General features: G+C 47.3%; 1 protein-coding gene across 5 annotated transcripts in view; it reads left to right on the top strand.

The window, feature by feature from the left end:
• LOC135908321 (uncharacterized) overlaps nucleotides 1-24,864 on the top strand; it is a 129,636-nt gene that overhangs the window by 53,895 nt on the left and 50,877 nt on the right. For all 5 annotated transcript variants that reach the window (XM_065440082.2, XM_065440080.2, XM_065440079.2 and 2 more), the window contains 2 exons: nucleotides 2,691-2,913; nucleotides 5,645-5,801. In XM_065440082.2, the coding sequence (XP_065296154.1) occupies nucleotides 2,691-2,913; nucleotides 5,645-5,801 (380 nt within the window). The remainder of the gene's footprint in view (nucleotides 1-2,690; nucleotides 2,914-5,644; nucleotides 5,802-24,864) is intronic.

Raw genomic sequence — 24,864 nt, 5'->3', positions numbered from 1 at the left:
AAAGCATCGATATGGACGAAGAGGTGATTCTATGAACGCTGCGGCTGTTCTTGCCCGTTCATTCTTGTAGTGTGCGCATAATATGCGATAATTTCCCACTGGGAGGTTGGCTTCTCCTCTTGTACACTCTTTAGGCGGAAGTGCGCGCTTGCAAGAGGAAAGTAGAAATCGAGGAAGGGGTTGAAAAAGCGCGACGGTTGCTGTAAGGGACTGAATTTTTGGAGAATAAAGTATCCATATAAACTCAGTGCAATGCACTACCCCAGTGCGCATTAGTGTAGCCATCAACACGGAAAAAACCACAGGCAGCCTCTGCAAAGAGCCCTGTGATGAGGAGTGTTGCGTACTGCATAAGGAACTAGCCTGGCTGATCATAGAAGGGTGGGGTCTGCAGCTCGTTACATTAGACCTGGCAACACTAGAGCACTTGGTGACACAAGGGCGTAGTTATGGTGAGGCCTGCGTTGAAAATTTTTGCTGTGTATATAATAGCAATGAATGAATGAATGAATGAACGAATGCGTGCGGTACGAGAAGTCAGATAAATAAACTGAAAGATTAACAGTAGATGGCGAGGGACGTCTTTACTAAATTCTGAAGAGCTTGGCATGATACTACTAGCATGGTACTACAGATGGAAATGATGAGGAACGTAATGATACGAAAAGTGCGCATCGCAGACCAACAACATACACAGAACACACGTACTAACAAGCTTGGTAGAGACTACTTTAAAACATCTCGTTGACACAAGCGCTATTGGGAAAAGTTAAATGCGCCTTAGGTGCACGGGACGCGTAGAAGGTGAAAGTCCTTTGGCTGGCTAAGTACGAAGTACCTAACGCAACCAGGCATCAGGTGTTGTAATTGAGAACTTTCGCTCACGTTTGTTGCACTACAGAAGCAAACCAACAAACAAAAAACATATTAAGAAATAGGAAGGAAAAAGAAACAAAGACTGCCATACGGAACTCAAATCCTCGTAAGGACGTCTTTCGTGTCTAAGGTGCATACCTTGCTCAAAAATGGGGATAAAAGTTAATTGGGGATAAAAGTTAATGGAGAATACCTTAGTAACTTGCGATTCGCTGATGATATTGCCTTGCTTAGTAACTCAGGGGACCAATTGCAATGCATGCTCACTGACCTGGAGAGGCAAAGCAGAAGGGTGGGTCTGAAAATTAATCTGCAGAAAACTAAAGTAATGCTTAACAGTCTCGGGAGAGAACAGCAATTTACGATAGGCAGCGAGGCACTGGAAGTCGTAAGGGAATACATCTACTTAGGGCAGGTAGTGACGGCGGATCCGGATCATGAGACAGAAATAATGAGAAGAATAAGAATGGGCTGGGGTGCGTTTGGCAGGCATTCCCAAATCATGAACAGCAGGTTGCCATTATCCCTCAAGAGAAAAGTATATAATAGCTGTGTCTTACCAGTACTCACCTACGGGGCAGAAACCTGGAGGCTTACGAAAAGGGTTCTACTCAAATTGAGGACGACACAACGAGCTATGGAAAGAAGAATGATAGGTGTAACGTTAAGGGATAAGAAAAGAGCAGATTGGGTGAGGGAACAAACGCGAGTTAATGACATCTTAGTTGAAATCAAGAAAAAGAAATGGGCATGGGCAGGACATGCAATGAGGAGGGAAGATAACCGATGGTCATTAAGGGTTACGGACTGGATCCCAAGGGAAGGGAAGCGTAGCAGGGTCGGCAGAAAGTTAGGTGGGCGGATGAGATTAAGAAGTTTGCAGGCACGGCATGGCCACAATTAGTACATGACCGGGGTTGTTGGAGAAGCATGGGAGAGGCCTTTGCCCTGCAGTGGGCGCAACCAGGCTGATGATGATATATATATATATATATATATATATATATATATATATATATATATATATATATATATATATATATATATATATTACACTGCCTAAGACACTACTTGCTGGAGTGCATGTCTTAAGACGGAGATGTTCATTACAACGGCAGCGTAAAAAGGACGGTGACACACAGGGCAAGTGCTGGTCCTGTGTACATACAGGCCCCGTGTGCTGCTTCTCTGTGTGTCGCCATCCCTTTTGCGCTGCCGTTATAATGAACACCAACCAAGTCGCCCAGTTTTACAGCTCAGGATGCAGTTTCAACTTTTAGCCTTGACCATCTCAGGAGTGCTCTAACGTGCACACAATTAACAACATATACGTTCGTTTTTTCAATTATACATATATCAAAACGCTGCGGTAACTGCTAATAACTAAACGTACCGTCTCGTCCACCACTTCTCATTATTAGGCGAAGCATCGCGTCTGAGCATATGCCAAGATAATATCGGAAGAGCTTTTACTTACATAGTGCAAAATGGGCAGAATTTTCTTCTCACTTGGAATGCTATAGCCTATTCCGCTCCACTCCTACGCAATTTGCCTGCAACGCACGAAGTCGGGAAACCACATCGAGTTTTCAAGACATACATGGCTTTTGTACGTCTAAGCTTGGCACCTATCAGCGTTATGATTTTACCCTTGGTACAGAACCATGCCTACTTGTCCACCAGTTTATTCTTTCCCATGTGTTTAGATAGACACCCCGAGCTTAGGCTTTCTCATAAATACGATCATCTTCAATGTTAAATAGCCTTAGCTGTTTGTTTTTCTTACTGCACCGCTTCTTCTTGCTTCCTTGCAGACGAAAGAAATCTTTCACGATCTCTGATATGTACGTTTGGCACGAAGTTAAACTCCGCAACGGTTTTCCCACCTGACGGCCTATGCAACTACATATTTTTCGATTCCCTCTACAAGAACGGCACGAACAAGCTGGATGGCGACAGCTCACCAAATTTTATATACTTCAAGGAAAAAGCGATGGAACACAATGAAACAAATTTCGGCGTTGGCCTGGACTTCGAGTAGGTATTTTTTGTTATTATTTCTTCAAGGGGAAGCCCCAGCTTAAGCCCAACTCCGATGCCTTCTATTCAAATACATATAAAACGTAGAAACAGTTTTCTGAGATAATTAGTTGGCTGATAATAATGAAACTTGTTGCGTTTGAGCGAGAAAAGTAAACTTTATTGATTGTTCGAGGGCGAATTCTGATTTAAAGCTGGAATTCTTTAATAGGAATTTTAAAACATTGGCAAGTGTGGAAAAATAGAAGGAAGACGCTTAGAAACGTGTTGCTTTGCAGCAAGAATATATATTGCAGTTCTGTAACCTGCACCCATTAGATCATCCAAAGCTAACGAATTCGGTGTATTATAGTATATCTTATTTGAACTTGTTACATTGTCTACAAGGGCTTTTCAAAACTCCTATTCACATATTAGTGGTACATTTGAGAGCCATGTAAAACATGCAATTTTTCTACTTTAGATTTAATATTAGATGCAATTAACAGAGCTGTAAACATGATAATTTCGTTTTCTGAAAATTCGTGATTTTCCACATAATGACTTATACCGAAAATTCGCTACGGACAGCCAATACATTTTAACTTTTTCTTTTATGTGCAATAGACCTCATCAAATTTGGTGCAGTGGTTTCCGAGAAAAAAGGTTTATTCTTTCCCATGTGTTTAGATAGAAGCCCCCGAGCTAAGGCTTCCCCTTAAATATGATAATCTTGAATGTTAAATAACCTTAGCTGTTTTTCTTATTCGAAGTGTAATCGCGCCCCGTATGTAACACCCCCTGAGATGGGGGCCCTTAAGGAAATAAAACTGAACTGAGCTTACTTACAGCACCTGTACTCTACATCAGCAGCTCACAACAGCGCGGTAGAAGTTGCAGGTCCTGTCCGCTGATCCAGAATGAAAATCGGAAGACAGGCTCGTCCTTCGCGCGTGGGCATGCAAGCTGGAGATGCTTTGGGTGCATTCTTCGCGCGAACATCTGCCGTGTATTGCTATCAACGAATACGTACAAGACGCAAGAAGACTTGCTGCGCGACCGCGGGCACATTTGGCTGCACTTCCTATAGGCGATTTCATTGCAGGCTGTGCCGCAAAGTGTTATGACGCCGCGGTTGAGGCCAGCTGATCAGTGCATAGCCGCACAGCAGCTTCATAAATATCTGTCCGGAGACAGGAGGTGCACCTAACGTAGGCGGGCGCTGGTCAAGCAGGCAGAGAGCTCCAGATCATGCAAACACGAGGCGTTCAGTGGCGCGGCCTTGCTTAGTAGCCAAAGACGTGCACGGCGCGTGCCAGTCCACGGAACGACTCTGCGACGCGTTTCCTGATGGCGCAGGACGTTGACGTAAAAATACGCTCGTTCCTTTCTCACGAGGCAGCTACGTGTGGCAAGCGAGTCTAAACGTGGGGGACTCGGTCCCCGTCGTGCGTGGCCCTTGCGGCAGCTGGCGATCTCGTGGATGTCGTTTTATTATGAATGGAAAGCGGAGCCAACGAGAGCATGTACTAGAGAATGAGTCTATAGAAAAGGCGCAAAATGGGGGTGCATTTCTTCCCTATATCAGAATTTAACGGAATGCACACACTAACGCGGTTCAGAGGGTGGCATGATCTCACTATTGCGCACCTTGCCTCCGTAGCTTTTCCTTCTTTGCAACAAAGAGTCGTACCCGACAACATAATTAGTCTAGTGGAAGAATACAGATACCTGGGCGTGACTTTAACACCTGATCTTAATTGGTAATCGCCTATCTCCAACATCTGCTCCTCTGCAAAGAAAAAGCTAGGTTTCTTAAAGCATAAATTAGGCAATTCTTCAAGCGTACTTACTTCAAGCGTACAAGTCATTTGTTAGACCTTCTCTTGAATACGCCAACATAGTATGGGACCCATATACCAGAATCAACATAGATAAATTAGAAAAAAATGCAGAGATTAGCAGCGAGGTTCATATATAACCGGTATAAGCGAAGGGACTCTCCGTCCGCCATGTTACATCAGGCAGTCCTTGAGCCATTGGCTGGAAGAAGAAAGGCTGTCCGGCTGCGCTTTTTTCACTCCTTGAATTTTCGAGAACTAGGCATTCAGCCACAGGACTACTTCGAAAGGGACACAACGAGACCCTCACGACATAAACGTAGTCATAGCATCAAGCCAATATTTGCCCGCACGAATTTCTTCAAATATTCATTTTTCCCGAAAACAATATCCGACTCGAATTCCCTGCCGCATGACCCAGCTCTCCTTTCTTCAACTTTTTGAGAGCGTATATATCTGACTGTATGGTTAGAAATGATGATTACTTTTTACCTGTGCATAGTGTGCTTCTTTGTCTATGTTCCTGTGCTTGGGGCATGCACTCCCACAAAGTGTATTTGCTTTCTAACCTTTTTTAGTTTTGTTATTTTATTTTCTGGTTGTAAATTGTAACTTCACCATTGTTGCTGATCCTAAGGCACAGTGCTTACTAACAAATGTATGTACCCTCTCCTGCTTGGACCGATTCGGTCTACAGTATTCTGTAAATAAATGAAAATAATATATAGCAGCGGCTTTGTTATCACGCTTTCCTTGCGCTGCAACGCATCGCTCTAGCGCTCTATAGCCAGCAATGAGGACTTCTGTACCTGCGGAAACAGTAGCGAGACTTGGAAAAGTTTCCGTACTTTCGTCACATGATGCTCTTATTAGCTTGGTCTTCTTTTCCTCCTTCTTTAAACAACTAGGAGCTACGCGGACGTCGAAAAATTTTTGAATTCCGATCACGCAAGCCCGATTCTTCAGCAGCTGGTAAGAGGCGGCATCCACCATTACGGAGTGATCAACACGCCCGTAACGCCGCTGTGGACCACAGAAGTGAAGCAAGTGCTGAAGATGCTCAAGGTAACACCGCCCACAAAGTTGGCATTCGAAGCCGAAAGAAGAGACTGGTAGTGAGGGCTCTTATTATAGATATTTACGAGTAGGTGTGGCGTGCCATGTATTTAGGGCACTTTGTTTTCAGGTAAAGTCTGATTATTTCCGATTTTCGCGCCCAATCAAGTTTTGTACAAGTCGGGTTAAACCCGGTTTGTCCCCGAAGTTGGCCCTTTCGTAAAATATAATAAGAAATGTAGTTAAAAACTAATCAACGCCGCCCACCTTGTGTGAGCAGGTGGTCAAGGTATATGATGTTAATTAATGTTCTGCATATAATAACGCTGTGTATGCCTCCTTCCATTTAACATTCAAACACCGGTATGCATATCTGGTGCCTGCCGGCCTTGAGTGACCGAAAGCTCCTTGTTTATTTATGAGCCACTTTCACATTTGTATGGGAGTGGCGCATTGAATCGCGTTTTCCGCGCACCTATGTACATGCAAAGGGAGATAATTAGCTCGAAAGCTAACGCCGTGCTGACGCCGATCTACAGTCGCATGGTAGTCGTGATGTTTAGAGGATGTTTACGCAACTACGTTACTTTCAAAACGTGGTTGGTTCTGCTAGTTGCTATTCTATTAACTGGTTACAAGAGTGCATGACCGCAACCAGTAATGTAGGACAACTGAAAAGGACGTAACGCCAGACAGGTCTAACATGGACAAAGAAATGCTAAAAATATATATGGAAACGTACGTCAACAAGGTGTGCAAGACAAGGAAAAGCATCACGCCTCTTGCGATGTATACCCGTGTGCATTATTTGCGTTTTTTTTCTATTTTGTTAAAAAAGTGATGTGGTATATCAGCGACGAACTTTGATAACGCCCCATGCGGCTTTCTTGTGCCGGGCTGATCAGCCATCAGCCTTGCCCAAACATATGCTTACAAGCAGCTGCCACTGCCTTGACACGCTCACTTGTAACCTGACTTTATAGTTGTTGACCGGCAGCCAGACTGCTGCCCGGTTACTTTGCCATGCGTTAAAGCCACGCCATTCGTCGTCCTGATTTCCTGGACGCTGCGTGTATCAACCGCAACATAAACTGTCGACGAGGATGGGATCCTGGTAGACGGCTTCAGGCTTCACCGGCGGCAAGGATCCACGAGCTAACGAATACTCCAGCGAGGAAGAGCCCGTTCGAGACGTCGACGCGCCAGAGCCAGAACAACGCCCCTCATGTCTGTGCAGCTAGGACAAGTAGAAACTTTTGAAGCCTCTTCCGGTGATTGGCCAAGTTATGAAGAGCGCATTCAGGCTTTCTTGCGAGCTAACAAGGTGGAAGAGAAGGTTAAAGTTGACGTTTTCATTAACGTGTTAGGGCCGAATACCTATGATGCCTTATCGAAATCTCTAACTGCTCTCGAGTGTCCGTGTGATAAACCGTTCGAAGAACTGCTTACGCAGCTGCGAAATCACCTATCTCCTAAGCCTTCCGTTATCGGAGAAACAGCGTAGTTTCACCGCCGCTCTCAAGAAGAGCAAGAAACAATTGCGCAGAATGCTGCTGAATTCGGGACGCTAGCGCCAACTTGCGAGTTTGGCGCATTTCTGAACGAGGCTCTAAGAGACCGGTTTGTCTGCGTTCTGCTGCGAGTAGACGTTCAACGTCACTTGTTCTATGAAGACAAGAAATTAACCTTTCAGCAAGCAGTCGATCGAGCCATAGCCTTAGAAACCGCGCTGACAAATGCATCGGCTACGCAAGGAACTTCAGCGGCAGGGTCCGATGTGTAAACGATACACCCAATTAAGGAAACGCCTGTCTCGTGCGTCCGCTGTGGGTCAACAAAACAAGGGACGAGCTCTTGTCGAGTGCGATATGCTTTCATTGTAACAAAAAAGGGACACATTCAGCGCGCATGCTGCCGCCGCCATGGCAAAGAAAATTTGGTCTAAACCAAGACTACAAATGCAAACCTTAGCCGCGCCGCGTCAGCGATTGCAGACCGTCAAGGCAATGAAACTAAAGAGCCAATTATGCTCGATGTCACAGTCGAAGGAAACCCCTTAAGCATGGAACTTCATACTGGTGCCGCCGTATCGGTGAGATCAGAGTCGCTGTTTCGTTCACGATTTACGAGTGTTGTTCTGCGCAGAACCAGCCTCACAATGCGAACGTACACGAACGAACCCGTCAAGCCATGTGGCGTCGCCTTTGTCACTGTCCAGCACAATGATCAGTGCCAACGTTTGCCTCTCTACGTGCTTCGCCAGAACGGTCCGCCACTTCTCGGGCGCAACTGGCTGCAGCAGATAAAGCTTGACTGGACTCAAGTATGCGGCCTTCGGAATATGCAGCGAGCACAAACGGCCAGCACGGAGCCTTCCGAGCTACAAAGTCTGCTGAACCGCCACTCGGACATGTTCAAGGACGAGCCCATTCAAGGGGAAAAAGCAAAAAAAAAAATTTTTTTTCGAAGATAACACGAAACCACAATTTTGTAAAGCAAGTAGCGTTCCATTTGCTTCGAGAACAGTGGTGGAAGCAGAGTTGTTCATGCTAGAAGAGCTAGGAATAATTTCCCCAGTTGCCAACAATACGATGCGCCAATAGCACAAGTCATTAAGCGTGATGGTTCAATCCAAATTTGTGAAGATTACAAAGCCACCGTATATTTTATACTGGACATAGAAAGGTACCTGCTTGCATGGTAAGTTATTTGCAGTGCTTGCTGGAGGAAAGAAATTCTCAAAGATTAACTTAAGCCGGGCATACCAACAAGTAGAATTGGACGAAGAATATCGACAATACCTCACGTTGAATACTCCTAAGGGTCTTTTTTAGTTAACCGTCTACTATTCGGTATTGCATCAGCGCCAGCGATTTTTCAGCGCATGGACTATGTGCTAAAAGGGCTCAAATGAGTGACTTGCTACCTTGACGATATCTTGATTACTGGTCGTAGTCAAGATGAGCGCCTACGTAATCTTGAAGCTGTCTTAAAAAGGCTTTTGTAGCGAGAAATTCGTTTGAAACTATCGAAATGCGATTTTTTTTCAAAATGAGCTGCAATATCTGGGACACGTAATCACCAGAGACGGACGGTGTCCAACCGACGAATGAAAAACTGCCGGTCAAAGTAACACTTCATCCTTGGGCCTGGCCTACGCGGCCTTGGCAGCGTGTGCACGTTGACTTTGCCGGCCCAGTGGAGGGACTTTGGTATTTGATTATTGTAGATGTACATTCGAAGTGGCCTGAAGGGTTCTCAATGAGCACAATTTCAGCTCAAGCCACAATTGCTTGTCTACACGATCTTTTTTGTAGATTTGGGTTCCCAGAGACATTAGTGTCGGACAATGGCACCCAGTTCATATCTGCAGAGTTTCAGCCTCATCTGCAGGGAATCGGCACGAGGCACGTACGAACCGCACCCTAGCTACCACCCAAGCAACAATTGATTGGCCGAGCGTTTAGTCCAGACTCTGAAGTCAGCGCTTCGAAAGTCAAGCCTATGTATGTCACCGTCGGACCTTGCGGGTTTTCTTCTGGCCTATCACAATGCGCACACGCGACTACAGGCGAAGCGCCTGCCATGCTGCTCACGGGGAGGCTACTCCGCACCAGGTTTGACCTGGCCAGGCCCTCCGCTGAGGAACACGTCGCGCAAAGCCAAGTACAGCAGTCACGGCGCCGAGGCAGTCGCACGTCAGTGTTTTGGTGAGGGCGATCAAGTACGCATACGCAATTTCCGTGCGGGGCCAAAGTGGTCGCATGCAACAGTGCTAGTCCGCATGGGCCCAGTGTCGTACAGACTTAGTGATGTGACCACGTGGTGTTCATGAGTGGGTCCGACATCATAACCACATTGTGCGTGACAGCACAGCGCTGATTGCGCTTCTCGACCTGGACACGCGCCGAGTCAACGCTGCAGCAACAGCAGCAGCCGCCGCCAACAGAACCAAGTGTTCCCACCAGTGACGATGCAACATTTCAAACATCGGTCCACGCTAATGGCTCGGACACCGATAGTGGTCGTCGATACCCTTTTAGACAACGCCGGCCAGCGGAACGTTACGGGCTCACTGTTTTGCATGCTTACAGCAATCGTAAGTAAGTGCAGGAAGATGTGGTATATCAGAGACGAACTTTGATAACGCCACATGCTGTTTTCCTGTGCCGGGCAGATCAGCCATCACCCTTGCACAAAAATGTGCTCATAAGCAGCTGCCACTGCTTTGATGCCCTCACTTGTCACCTGACCTTATAGTAGTTCACCGGCAGCCAGACTGCTGCCCGGTTACTTTGCCATACAATAAAGCCATGCCATTCGACGGTCTGACCTCCGGACTGTGCGTGTATCAACTGCAACAAGTGCAAATAACCAAAAGCATTTCCAAACACCTCTCTGTCTTGTCCTTTTTTTTGCATGTCATTTCTTTTAAAAGGCAAGGAGAATATATATTAGATCATCTCATGGTTGGCGAGCAGTTTCATGTTTAATTACTGGTTACTGTGAGTTTTTTGCGCGCGTGTGAATACAACGTTTGCGTCGAAAACAAGACCACTTCCCGCGTTATACGTTTTTCTGAGGTTACCGCGAAACTGCGGAACCTTGGGCGTCCCGGCAACAAAAACAGCCACCCAACGTTTCTTTTTACAACGTCTGGATCCTTAGCCATAGGCTTGTTATGGACCCATGCAGTTATACAAAAAAAACTAAACGATTCAGACACGAGCACAATCATTTCTTGTTTTGGATCAAACAAAGAAAACAAAAACAGAAAGAAAGGGAAAAAGAAAGAAGGAAATGCAACCAAACAAAAACCAATAAACTAAGGTGCAGACCACCGCAGGAGGGAAGCAACCATGGCCCCCGCCGGCTCGGGCGCGCGCCATTCCCCGTATGTCGACGACACTGCCATCGGCACCCAGAAGCGAAAAGGCTTAGTTGCTGTCCAAACTGCCAAGTGTCACCCACGACAGGAGCCCCACACCACCCACCGCCAGTGAGGCAGCACGTATCCGAGACAAGACCCACGGCCTCCCTCCCACGGCAGCCCGCACACATACATGCTTGCGATAATACATGAAACGGTTACACAGAAACAATTGGTTGAACATTTGTGACTTTAGCCGTTTGCAGAACAGTAACATGTAATTATTATTTACTAAACGCAGCAAGAATGTACACTGATGTGCTATATATACATTTGGTGCATGGTGTGTCGAGTAAAAACAAGGGTACACCGGCATTCACACTTACGTTACTATACATTCATAAACACATACGTACATAGAAACAACAAAAAAGCGTAACAGCAACGCTGGATCCAGTTGTTCACATCACTATACATTTCTTGAAAGACTAATCATGTTAGATCGGAAAGAAAGAATTCCTTTACAGTAGTATTAAAATTTGCTGACTGCTTAATGTTTATACATATATAAAAGGGTGTCCCAGCTAACTTGGCCCAAGACTACAAAGATACCCAAGAGCCCTAGAGAAATCATACTGGCTGCATAGTAGCCGTAGTAGTATGCACTTACGGCCAGCATTTTTTTCAGCACGAAGTATTACTTAATACCATTTAATTAATGAACTGTTAAGTTATTGCTTGAATCGCCAACATATCAATTACAAAGTTGTAAGGCACCCTAAATAACCTCCGAATCAAGCATTTATTTCGTGCTCAAGTGGCCCTGGTTGTTTTTTCCAAGAAAAAACAAAAGCCCTAGAATTACGCGAAATACGGAATAGATGCGCACTCGGCACGCCGCTACTCGAGCGCCTACAAGCAACCATTGAAAGATATACGGCTGCATTCTCTTATCGCCGCATTGTACAAGGCTCCGCAAGGCTTATCAATGCGTCAGCGGCGTGTTCTCTTGATGTCGCGACCATCACGTAGTGTGAAGTCCTGTATCGAGCTGCCGCTGCTAGTAAAGCCGTGTATCCGTGGCTATTCGCTTGTGAGCACTTGAGTAGCGACCCGCGAGCGCCTATCTATTTCGTATTTTGAATGTTTCGCGCCCTTTTGTTTTTTCTCAGAAAAACCAACGAGGCAAGACTGAGCACTAAACAAATGCTTCATTCGGAGGTTATTTGGGGTGCCCAATAGCTTTGTAATTGATATGTTTGCGATTCAAGCAATAATTAAAAAAATTGACTAACTTAAAGTAATTAAGTAATAGTTGGTTATGAAAAAATACTGGCCGCAAGCACATACGGCTACTATGCAGTCGGTACGATTTCTCTAGAGCTCTTGGGTATTTTTAAAATATTGGTCCAAGTTAGCTGGGACACCTTACACACACACACACACACACACACACACACACACACACACACACACACACACACACACACACACACACATATATATATATATATATATATATATATATATATATATATATATATATATATATATATATATATATATATATATATATATATATATATATATATATATATATATATATATATATATATATGTCTTGTAACGGATACGAAAGACAGGTACAAAAATTTCAGGACGCTTAAGGTTCGCCTTCAAGAGTGGAACACGATAGCGTTTTCGCAGCTCGTTCGCACCGCCTACTCAAACTATCTACGCGAGCCAAACGTCGCGATCGGCACGCGACGGGCCGAGCCGCGACGCGCCATGAAGGCGGACGCGATGATGGGGTGAGTGGCGCGCCACGTGTCGGGGCAGTGCCGTACATTGCGAGGAGGGGGTCTTCTGTGTTTGCCGGAAGATGGCTCTGCGTTTGCGCAGAGCGCAGAAGAAATGTTGCGGAAACGTACTCCGCTACTCGTGAAACAGCGACTTCTGTAATTTACATGTCATAATTACCGATATACAGCGCAGTATAACTTTCAACGGCACGTTTCTAAGGCAACACCGCATTCACTAGAGGCGATTTTGTCCAGTTTCGGACGATCGAACTCGTGGCTGAGTGGTAGCGTCTCCCACTCCTAAGACCCTGGTTCGATTCCTACCAGCCGATCTTGCAAGATGTTTTTTTATTTATGAAGTGCCTTCTGGGATTTATCGCACATAGCCAACGCCGCTGACTCCGACGACACCGGCTTGTCTGTGACACGTCAAAAAGAAAGAAGAGTATACGAGGCGAACGAAGAGTTTTAAAGGCCGGACTGCACTAAGATCGCGCTACGAGCATCGTCCATCTTCTGTAAATCAAACAATTTCTTCGCAACTCTTCGTAACAGTTGTAGTGGAAAGTGCGGCGTAATTGACACCCGAAGACGGAGGCTGAACCCCAAGTTCTTCGACGGAGCCGTCGCCTTGCTGGACTCCCACCGACTCCACCGTAGTTGAATATGTCCCACTATGCAGAGGAACAATGGCCCATTCCAACTGCTGCTTCGACCAGTTCCTTTCAACAACTGAGAGATGCGCGTCCCTTCGCCGGAAGATCAGACGAAGACGTCGACGAATGGGAGAGAGAGAACGAAACCTTTATTTGAATCAGTGACTTGTCACTCAAGGTGGGAGGGTCCCTTATTCCAGGAACCCTCTGGCTTGGATCGCCCTCCGGGCCCGGGCGACGAGTTCGCGCTGGTCAACCAGGTCAGGCTTGGAGATCGCAGCCTCCCACCTTTCAGCGAGGAGGTTTGGGTTTGCGTCTGCTGGGGCTACTAGTTGTGCCGCTGTGGTAGTTTCTCGGGTTTTCTTGCATTGCAGTAGGAGGTGCGCCAGGCTGTCTGGCACGTTGCAGTGTGGACAGGTGTAGCTGTATAGCGTCGGGTGGAAATGATGCAGTAAGCTTCCATGGGTAAAGCTATTGCTCTGGAGTCGCCTGTAGTCAGTGCCTTCGTTTCTCGTTAGTTTTGGATGTGGTGGAGGGTATACCCTGCGTCCAAGGCGATAGTGCTGCAGTAGTGCTTGATAGGTTAGCGGTATTGTTGCCGTTTCTTCCGCTGATTTGGGTGGGTGGGACAAGCCTAGAATCTCGTGCGGGGAGGCCCGGTGGACGCTTGCGCGGGCCGCGGTGTGTGCCGCTTCATTCCCCTCGAGTCCCTCGTGTCCTGGAACCCACATGATGCAGGTTTAGGGGGGAGGAGTATCGCCACGTTTCAGTATCTTGATCGCTTTTGTAGAGGTCCTGCCCTTCATGTAGTTACGTGCCGCTGTTTGAGAGTCGGTGAAGACCACTATGGCATGCTCGCTTGTATGGGTGGTGAGTGCTATAGCGGCCTCCTCAGCTGTGTCGGCTCGTTTGGCGAGAATGGTCGCCAACGCCAATGTCGTACCCTTGTGGTCTGTGACGCTGATGGCGAAGGCATTTCGGCCCGGATACTTAGCTGCGTCCACGTAGCGCGCCTGCGGGTTGTTATGGTGCTTGCGTCTGATGGCGTTTACTCTGGCGAGCCGTCTGCCTCGATGGTGTTCTGGATGCATGTTTCGAGGTATTTGAAGAACTTGTAGACATTCTCGGATCTTCGACGTGACCTTTTCTTTACATTCGCCATCGTGTTCTGGGTTGGTTACGTATCCTGTGCGTCGGAGGACTGCTCGGCCTGTGGTTGTTAGCTTGAGTCTCTCGATCTGGTTGATGAGGTGCGCTTCCGCGAGTTCTTCCCAGGAGTTGTGAACTCCCATGCGAAGCAATCGGTCAGTGGAGGCGGTTGTCGGCAGTCCTAGGGCGAGCTTCGTGGCCTTTCGTATTAGGAGGTTTAGCTTTTGTTTCTCGGCTGTCTTCAGGTTGAGGTAAGGAGTTCCGTATGTAATGCGGCTGTAAAGGAGGGCCTGTACCATTTGCAAGGTGTCGTGCTCTTTGAGGCCATTGCGGCGATTGGCCACCCGTCGTATCAGATGAGTAAGCTGTGCCACGGTGTTGTGTAGCCTAGGGAGTGTGGCGCAGCCGGACCCGTCCTTGTGTATATGGACTCCGAGAATTCGAAGTGAGTCGACTTTCGGTATCGGGACTCCCTGAAGAAGTACTTGTGGGTCCGGTGCGTCGTGGCTTGGGGGCCGGCCCCGAGTGCGTGCCCCGAGTACTAACAGCTCGGATTTATCTGGGGCACAGTGGAGGCCGCAGGTGTTGAGGTACCGTTCGATGATGTTGACCGCCTCCGGTGTTGGTTTCCTGTAGCGCGATCATGTCCGGATTGTTTGCTTTGAGATATTCTTGCAGGTTGGCTGAGCGGGGTCTATAGGATTCCAGTGCCAAATGCGGAGGGTGGGAAGCTGCTCGGTATGTCTACGTTGGGGAGCCGCCATGTTGGTAGTTGTCCTCCACCTGGAGTAGGTGGTTCGGTGTTGTCGAGCTAGAATCCTCTGCGGATTCCACTCGTGCTGTCTTTCGTCCTTTGCGTTTGGTTCCTAACTGCTCCGCCAGATGTTCATGAGTCACGAAATTCTTGTAAGCATATGTCATGAAGTTGTGTTGTTGTGCCATGAAGCCATCCAGTTTGGCGTCGAGTGTGGTGACCGTACGGGTGAGTGGCTCTACCTTTTCCATGATTTTAGTTACCACTGTCTGTATGGTTCTGTCTGCTGATGCGAGAAGTTTTGTAGTGAGGGTTTGCTCGAAGACTTGAAGGCGTCGTTCAACAAGGTCAAGAATCTTCGCTTCATGTGCTTGCAGCCGTTCGTCTACCCGCTCCATTATTCTAGCTTCTACCTGTTTTAGTACGCTTTCTTCTACTCTCTTCGCTACTTTTTCCTCGAGTTCTGGCGTGTTGCACTCGGCTACCGGTTGCTGTCGTATCGTCCTCTGTAGATTCTGTACTTTATGTTCGAGAGTCCGTATCGTCGCTGTCTCGCCCGAACTGCTCGGGTTGCGTGAGGAATTCGAGGCGCTGCTTCCGTTCGCCGCGGCGACGTAAGTGATTCGCCTAACGGAGCGAGACCGTGACCGAGAGCGGGATGTAGAGCCCAATCTTAGGATAGAGTGAGAGCGGCTCCGGCTAGGTCTTTGTCGAGGCGAGGGCCCCCGTGAGCTGTCCGAGGTGGTAACCAGCGCGGGGAAGTCTTCGGTGCTCGAGCTCCAGTGATTCTCTCGGGCGCGAGCGTTGTCAAGCTGCTGTCTTCTTACTTGGTAGGGAGGCGGGTTGTTACGGAGCTTCTTCTTACATTCCTTGCCTGCCGTTTCGTGGTCTCCGCCGCAAATCTTGCACTTCGGGTGACAATCGTGTTCTTCCGTGACTCCATCGCGCCCGCATGTGTAGCAGAAGTTGGCTCTCGGCTGAGGACATATATCCTGTTGGTGTCCGATGGCGCCGCAGGTTCTGCAGTATTGGACGGATTTTCGGTAGGGCTTGCATCTGTAGTCACCGCTCTGGTACGTTACGTAATAATTGACGTGCTGTCCGTCGAAGGTGATAACCGCGGCTGTTGAAGATCCTAGCATGCGCGCGCCGAGAACCGTGTATCTTGAGTCCACTCGAAGGCCGGCAGCTATCTCCGCGGGACTTGTACCCGGTTCGAGGCCGTATATCACTCCGCGGCACACATCGTCTGGGTGTCGAATGTGGGGATTTACTTCATAGACGGTTCCGCCGAGTTGTATGGTGTTGATGTGCTGCAGTTTGGAAGCTCGTTCCGTACTTGCCGTGCTCGCGATGATCACATTCTCTAGTTTCTGCACTTGTACACGGGCATTATCGTGAAAGTCTTGCTGGACCAAACCGCTGGATCTTCCGATGGCATGTGTCACTGCGATGAGTGTGTGCTTCGAGAGGTCAAGTCCTGCTTGAGGGCGGAAGAGGATTTTGAAGTCATCAGTAGGGAAGGGTCGCATCCTCAGAATGCGTTGACGCTGCGGCAGAGCTTGTGCTTGAGGTTTGGCGTGTGGTTTCAGGACTTCTATGGCTCTTTCCTCGGCAGATTTATTGTCTTCTTTTGCTGATCTGCCTTTACGAGAAACTTGTAGCCACTTGATGTGGGCTTTACCCGTCGTTTTGCCGCTGTTCGCGTCGTATGTCCACTGTGGTATGGTGTCGGAGTTAGCCCCGGTCACCTCCATTCGCGCCGTTGTCGGCTCCTGTAAAGCGTTCGCCATCTGTTTCCAGAAAAGCGGGCGCGCTTCGCCTCAGTTGCTGGTTCTGCGTGATTCACTCCTACTGCGAGAGCGCCGTGCCCGTGCACCGCGGGCGTGCAGGCGCGAGCCGCTGGTCTCCCCGGCGTTAGGGTTATCTTGGAGCGCACGGTCACAGAATGTTCAGGGTTCGATTATTCGAGTAAAGGTCTACTCACTGCGTCGTGGCTGGTGTCAAACGATGCCTTGCAACTTCTGGAATCCGAGGTTCCCAAATTCGCTGTGTTTCCAGGGAATGTTCCACACAAAATAGCGAGAAAAGCAGGAGCCCATGTGAGGTACGACTGTGTTCCTCGGCCCCCTGGCGGTCTCTCTCGACGAATGGCTCATCCATTATTACCGGGCGAATGCCACCAACAAGTGGAACAGCGCTTCTCAGCTTTCGAACGTCGTCTTTTTTCTAACGAATACTGCGTTGGTGTAGTTCGACAGTCACGAAGAAACTGCAACGTGCGCAAGTTCCAGGCGAAACCTGCACGAGCTACATTGAGGCAGTAATAAAACTGTGTAGCATGAGGGACTCTCGAATTTTTGAGAAAGGCAAAGTCGGGCGCATCCTAAAAGGAATTGCCGAAGATGTTTACAGCTTCCTCATCGCAAAAGATACCCTGGCTTCCGTCGCCAACATCATTCGGCACTGTCACAGATTTGAGCAACTGAAGACGAGGGCATCATGCCGAGGTTTGGCAGGCTAACCAATGTGACGATAGTTGCAAGCGGATAGATAGCGACCGGCCCCTCGATCTTGCATCAACGATCCGAGAAATAGTTCGGGAAGAGCTCAGCCTGCACGCGCAAGTGACACGTCCAGGCACTCATAGCTTCCACCTACCACCAGATTTCGAGCCAAACGTGACATCCTTCTGCCCGTATCCTGCGGTGAGGAGCACTGAGGATTATAAACTCGCGTCCCGATAGCAGCCACGTCTCTACGACAGAGGCCCTACTTATGACGCTCGGCCACAACGAGCCGCGTTTTTATCCCCTAGGCCCTCTCACTTCTGTCAGGCCGCGACAAGAACAGCACCGACCTTACTACCACGACGTGACTTATGACCAATATAACGGATTTCAGCGAGCAGCAGAGACGTTATCTACAAGACAACGAACTTTCGCGCCGCCCGCAGCAGCCTGGAATTCGTTGCAGGGAAGATGCTGTGAACAGCGACCTTCCCGTGTTCTCCAACTGCGGGTCCACAGGCCATATAGCTCGGTGTTGTCGCCAAGGCCGTCAATCACGAAGGACACCACCGATGTTCTCGCTCCATGGAACCCGTACTTCATATGATTTGCGGACGACCGATTTGCATCCAATGGACCGCTTCTCGCACGAGTGCAGACGCAGCAATTCGCCAGCATCTGAGCGGAGTTTAACCATCCCCGTCGCGCTCCATCCCCTCGGCGCCGTTCTTCGTCACCGCCGCCGGGAAACGCATCCTCGGCCAATGGAGGTGAGGTCGCCGGACGGTCTTTGCAAGAAAACCTCTGCCTGTCGTGATACTCAAAAACAAAGTGACTGTGTCGATTGACGGAATATAGACCATGGCGTTATTTGATACTGGGGCGACTGTGTCTGTGATGATCCTCGCTTTCAGAAACTGTCTAGGCCACAAAGTTATCTTTTCTTGGAACGACGGTATTACCTTTCGTGGAGTAGGCGGCGAGTGGCTTCATCCCCTTGGTGTTTGTGCTGTGAGTGTTTTGTTGGCTGGGAAAGTGTTTGTGCCATAATTCCTTATTCTTTCGCGTTGTTCGCACGATTTATTCTTGGTATCGATTTTCTTGAACAATGCGGTGCTTCCGTGCACTGTGGTTGTGGCGAAATATCGTTGAACAAGTTATTTATATCAGCACATTCCGAACAAAGCTCGCGTGGCGAAGACAGGGACACAGATACACTCGGTGTCCTTGTTGAAGTGATTGCACCATCGTGGTGCCTGACGCCTGTTCGTGTTTCTGCAACTGCTGTTAACGCTGATTGTGTTCACCTTGTAGTTAGGTCTCTCCTCATAAACTGTGCTGAAGATATACTTGTGTCCTGCTTTGCCATGTGCATGACGAAAGGAGTGGCCACATTGTGGGCGCTGAACTGTTTCACCGCGCTGGTTGTCCTTCCTCGCGGTATGAAAATCGCTTTCTTCGATGAAGCCGCATGTAGCTCAATAGCGGCACTAACTTCGGACGCCTCTATAGCTTGCTCTTCTTGCGATAATTGCCATTCTGAATAGCTAATGCTTGGCATAACTAGCAAGGCTCTCTGTACATCGGAACCTCAAGCACTGGTACAGGTCCTTGCCAGGCATGAGGCTGCATTCGACTTCGCGCATGAAGATGCACCCCTTCATTTACCGTCGTCCCGCGCTAGTCACATTTTCGATACCGGCTCAGCAAACCCTATCCGCTATAAGCCCTACCGAGTGTCATTCTCCGAGCGCAAAGTTATTGCAGAGCAAGTCAAGGAGATGATGAAGAAAGGTGTCGTTCAAGAGTCATCTAGTCCATGGGCAGCCCCAGTAATCCTGGTCCGAAAAAAAAAGATGACTCTTGGAGATTCTGCGTGGATAACAGACGTCTACACGCAGTGACGAAGAAGGATGTCTATCCGCCACCACGAATCGATGACGTCATTGATTGCATACGCGCTGCTTCTTACTACTCAACACTTGATTTGCGATCGGGTTATTGGTACATGCCTATAGAGCCTGCCGACAAGGAAAAGACCGCTTTCGTGACTCCAGATGACCTATTTAAATGTAGTGTTGTGCCTTTGGGCCTTTGCAGTGCTCCTGCCACCTTCGAAATATTCATGGACACAGTACTACGTGCTCTAAAGTAGGAGATATGCATGTGTTACCTCGGTGATGTTGTAATCTTTGGCTGCAAGTTTGAAGAACATAACGAGCGCCTCAGCCTTGTTCTCGACTGCATCGAGAAAGGTGGACTGGTTCTAGACTAAAAAAATGTCGGTTTGGCGAACGTCAGACACTGGTCCTGGGACACTTAGTCAGCAAAGATGGCGTCAGACCCGATCCTCGTAACATTGAAGCAGCGAGCTCCTTCAAGCCACCGCAGTCAGCACGAGAACTTCGTTCATTCATTGGCCTATGCTCTTATTTTCGTCGTTTTGTTCCCTGGTTTACCGACATCGTTTACCCGTTGAAAAGTATTTTGCGACAAGATGCGGCCTTCAATTGCACACTGGAGTGTAACGCATCATTCTCTCAACTGAAGTTTATACTAACGTCAGCACCGCTCTTGCGTCACTTCGATCCATCTTGCCCGACTGAAGTTCACACTAATTCTAGTAGAATTGGAATAGGCGCGGGGCTTGTGCAACGTCACAGTGGCGCAGAACATTTTGTCGCGTATGCCAGCCGTTGACTGAGCAAATATGAACGCAATTTTACGGTTACGGAACAGGAATGCCCGGCAGCTATTTCCGCCGTACAGAAATTTCGGTGTTATATTTACGGTAGGCCATTCAAGATTACCACCGACCACCATTCTTTATGCTGGCTGGTCGGTTTGCGTGATCCTTCTGGTCGCCTCGCACGTTGGGCGCTCCGGCTCCAGGAATACGACTTCGTGGTATCGTACAAAAGTGGCCGTCGTCACGCTGACGCAGACTGCCTCTCTCGGATTCCTCTTGTGACTACCGACTGCGATGCTGAGAATTCTGACGACCGTCTTGCTGCTGTTACTTCTCCGTTCCCTGACGCGGCAGGCTTTCAGCGAGAACGGAGTGATCTTACCCTCGATCCGCTTTTTGTCACCGCTCGTACTTCTCAAGGCAGTGGTCGCTTTGCCGTCCGTGATAAGTTACTCTACAAAGCTAATTACTCCGGGCATGGAGCGCGTTTTCTGCTTGTTGTCCCCGAGAGTCTCCGCTCTGACGTTCTACGCGCCATGCATGACGATGCGACATCCGGCCATTTCGGCTTCGTACGAACGCTGCACCGCACGCAGGAACGCCTTTACTGGCCCAAGATGTACGAAATGTCGAAGCGCTATGTCGCTATTTGTGAAACGTACCATCGTCACAAGCGACTGACCACCGCAGTCCCGGGTCCCCTTCGGCCATTGACACCACCCAGTACGCCGTTCAAGCAAGTAGGCACTGACCTTTTGCGTCCATTCCCGTTATCTAACAAGAACCATTAGATAAGTGTCTGCGTAGACCAGCTTACACGGTATGCAGAAACTGCAGCCATACGCTCTTCCACCGCTGCTTGCGTGGCGGTCTTCCTGCTGCGTTCGGTGGTCCTTCGTCACGGCCCACCACGTGTCATCATCAACGACCGTGGTCGCCAGTACACTGCTGATGCCATTGAAGAGTTACTTCGCTTGTGCACTTCACAGTTTGGTCATTCTACGCCGTAACATCCAAAGACCAATGGTCTCGCTGAAAGGACAAACAGAACGCTGACCAACATGCTTGCCATGTAGATCTCCAATCATAAGAACTGGGACGACGTGCTGCCTTTCATCACTTACGCCTACAACACAGCGAAACACGAAACCACGAACTATACCCATTTATCCCTTGTATGCAAGGTTACCGCGCAGCCCTCTGGACACTTTCTTACCCTTCGTTCTGCACAATGACGATTCTGTATCGAAGACTTTGTGTCTCGCCGAAGAAGCCCGTCGAATAGTTCGTTTTCATACTCTGCCCTCGCAAAGTCGCTCGAAAGAGCGATACGACGACCGTCACGTACAAGTATCTTTCGGAAAAGGTGACTTGGTCCTTCTTTTGGACACCGCAACGTAAGCGTGGATTGTGCCAACAGCTCTTCTCAGAATATTCGGGCCCATTTGTAGTTGTAGACCGCCTGAGCGAACTCACTTACGTCATAGCTCGCCTCCTGTGCAATGGTCGGCGATCGAGCAGAACTCAGCTGACTCTTATCGCTCGCCTGAAGCCTTTCTACCCTGCTTGTCCATCGTGACTCACCCCACGGGCTTCGTCTGCTTGAGGGGAAATGTAACGGATACTAAAGGAAGGGACAAAAGAAAGAAGAGTAGACGAAGACAACGAGGAGTTGGAGAGGCCGTACTGCGCTACCATCACGCTACGAGCATCATCCATTTTTTGACCACCGATGCAAGCATCGGGCGGTCACCCGCAAGGTTGTCTGAACAGACCAATCAAAGGCTCCCCTCGTTCATAGGAGGTCACTTTTATTTGCTTGAAAAACGAATAACATTGCCTGCACTGAGCGGCTCGTCTTATCTAATTGGCTCACAAGAGGTGTAAATTATGCTCAAGTGGAAAGGGATTCGATGGGGCTGCGCCACTGCACTGAATATCGATAGCCTGATGAAGAAGGTGGAGCCTGCGTCTGCGATTGGTCCGCTTTCTCTTACTTAGCTTTCCGTATCTCGTCGACAATCGTGGCGGCATGCAACGGAAGCTTAAGAATGACGCTAAAACGGATCCTCAGCAAAGAAGAGTTGGCAGAACGAGGTCGTAAACGTGCCGAAAGTTCTCGAAAACGTTACACGGCCACGCAAAAAACTTTATTACACGCAAATAAACCCATGCTCTCCGGCAGGGGCGAGTAGCCAGTGCCAGAGCGATCGGCGGCAGCCATATTTTATTCCTTTCGGAACGGGGCAGCCTGTGGCTATTGAGAAGAAAAATTCAATTTTGTTCGGCATATTAATGCATCTTTATAACGCGTTCGTGTCACTTTGACGCGGTAAGTTCTTGCGGTTTTGTGACGTCGCGCGATAGGCAGGTGAAGTGGGTGGAAATTTTTCTTTTGTTCGGTCAAAATATGCATATTCAGTGTGTACACGTCATATCAGATAGGGAGATATCGTGGTTTTCGTGACGTCACGTGACAGGTGAAGTGGCGGTGGTCCAAAAAAGTTTTTGACCAATCGCGGTGGGCTGATTGCAGAATTAGAATAGACAAGTTTGGAATAGTTTTATGTTATAGCACACCATTTCGTCACAACTCTTCGGAACAATATATATATATATATATATATATATATATATATATATATATATATATATATATATATATATATATATATATATATATATATATATATATATATATATATAATATGTACAGGAAAGAGCCGACGAGAACGTTTTCCGAAATAATATATATACACACGCACGCATACATACGAAATGGACGGAACAATTGTTTTTCACACGAACTATTCGTTGCATTGAAAATCTAGGCCATCATATTCCTTGCTTCTTAAAGCAAGGAATATTAAAGGCTAATCAAATATGTAAGGTTCGCTACGCATATACGGGCAGAAATAGTTAAAAACGAGTCTAGTTTCTTTGAAACATGCATCTCTTACAAACGTCAATGTGATTTTAGGCACTATTTTGTCAGTTCTCGCTGCCGGGCAAGCTATGGTACTAAACAACTTCGGTACATAATTCCAAGTTTTGAAAGTCCACATTCAAGCACGCTTGATATTATGAAACCATGGAAATCGCCTTTTGGTTTCAAAAGCATAATGAAATTAATTCTTACATCATGTTTAGAATAAGATTTCGTCGACAAATATTCAAAAATTTTCAATATTTTATCAAATTCCTTGTAAACTAAGTCGCAGTATCTTTTTGTTTTTCGTTATCTTTGCGTCTGTAGAATTTGCATAATGTCTGCTTTAATATAATTGTTTTACTTCGAATTCGCCAGGCGCATTGTTTACAGAATTGTACCATGTCTCATTTTGTTTTGTATATCTCCTCTTATGTACTCGCCGTGTGTCGATTACTATGTCATGTTTTCTCTTTCTGCAATGTCATCTATGTTTTGAGCAATGTGCAGGTGGCAGGGCCCACGCCAGGTAGAATATTTCTGCCTTTAGCCTTGTCATCGCAGACAGACTTGTGTCTAAAACAATGTGAAAAAAGAAACATAGCACCTAGTTTCTACTCTCAAATTTCAAAACTATAAAACGTGAGAACGAACAACCCTGCTTCATTTTGGGAGAAGTCATTGATGCGAGAAAGTCTTCCTATCATTCAATAATAAACAAGCGGACGAAGGATTTATTATTTTACAGCGAAGGCAACAGTTGTTAAAATATAACTGGTAAATAAGAAGAGCCATTAATAGCAACATTTTTTTGTGTCTTCACTGAGTTGCGAGTCTGTTGTACATAAGTTTTGAGACATTGCAGTAAGAAGTCGGAATTTTACAGATATTTTTGGACAAGCTTGATGTAGGCTACAACAATTTTTTGATCAATACTAGCCCATCTACCCAATATATAGACAAAAAGAACACCCATATTACGTCTGCAAATAAATAAAATATTCCAACATTAATCTGCAGCACAATATTAGCCTGCATTTTAGACTTGGTTTTAAAGGTTGTGAATTAGACCTCTTCATTTACAGGTAACTAGTGTGCTATAGAGCGCGCATTTGATGCGTTGATTATATGCGCATAACATGCTCTGCAATGCGCAGTTTATAAAACCGTGGAAGTCGGCATCCTTTGCTAGGTTTGAATTTCGTGCCAGCGTTTTCCGAGAAACACCGCAATAGGAAAGGCGTTAGTGTTTTCGCATGATCGCGTCTTGTTTCCTATTACCATTGCGATTCATCACTACGTTTATCATACCAAGTAGTCTTATCATGAAGACAACCACGATTAAATCAACGTTCTATGAGTTAGACACTTCAACAGATGTTCGCTTTCTTATCCGCAATAGTTTAGTTCAATTGAAATGTAGCAGCTTCCACTGAAATCCATGTAGCAGTAGTGTAATAAAAATATTTCGTAGTTCCCATGTAGAAACGATGAGTCGTATCTGATTGAAGTTGACTACATGGTATTCAATTTAACCTTCAATGAAGCTTTTTGACAATGTACGGTAATTTGGAAAAAGTAAACCAGCATAAGGTCGTTTGTCAATAATGAGCAGAAAATGTGGTTAGGACGCTGGAGCCCATAGCAGATGTACGACGGCCCAGGATACTGCATTTACGTTCTTGAAAGGTCACCTAACAGGAACGTTTGTGG

This window comes from Dermacentor albipictus, chromosome 6 (genome assembly GCF_038994185.2).
Source record: "Dermacentor albipictus isolate Rhodes 1998 colony chromosome 6, USDA_Dalb.pri_finalv2, whole genome shotgun sequence".
Classification (NCBI taxonomy): domain Eukaryota; kingdom Metazoa; phylum Arthropoda; class Arachnida; order Ixodida; family Ixodidae; genus Dermacentor; species Dermacentor albipictus.
The sequence above is the reverse complement of the archived record's forward strand: the minus strand, read 5'-3'. Positions and strand labels throughout refer to the sequence as shown.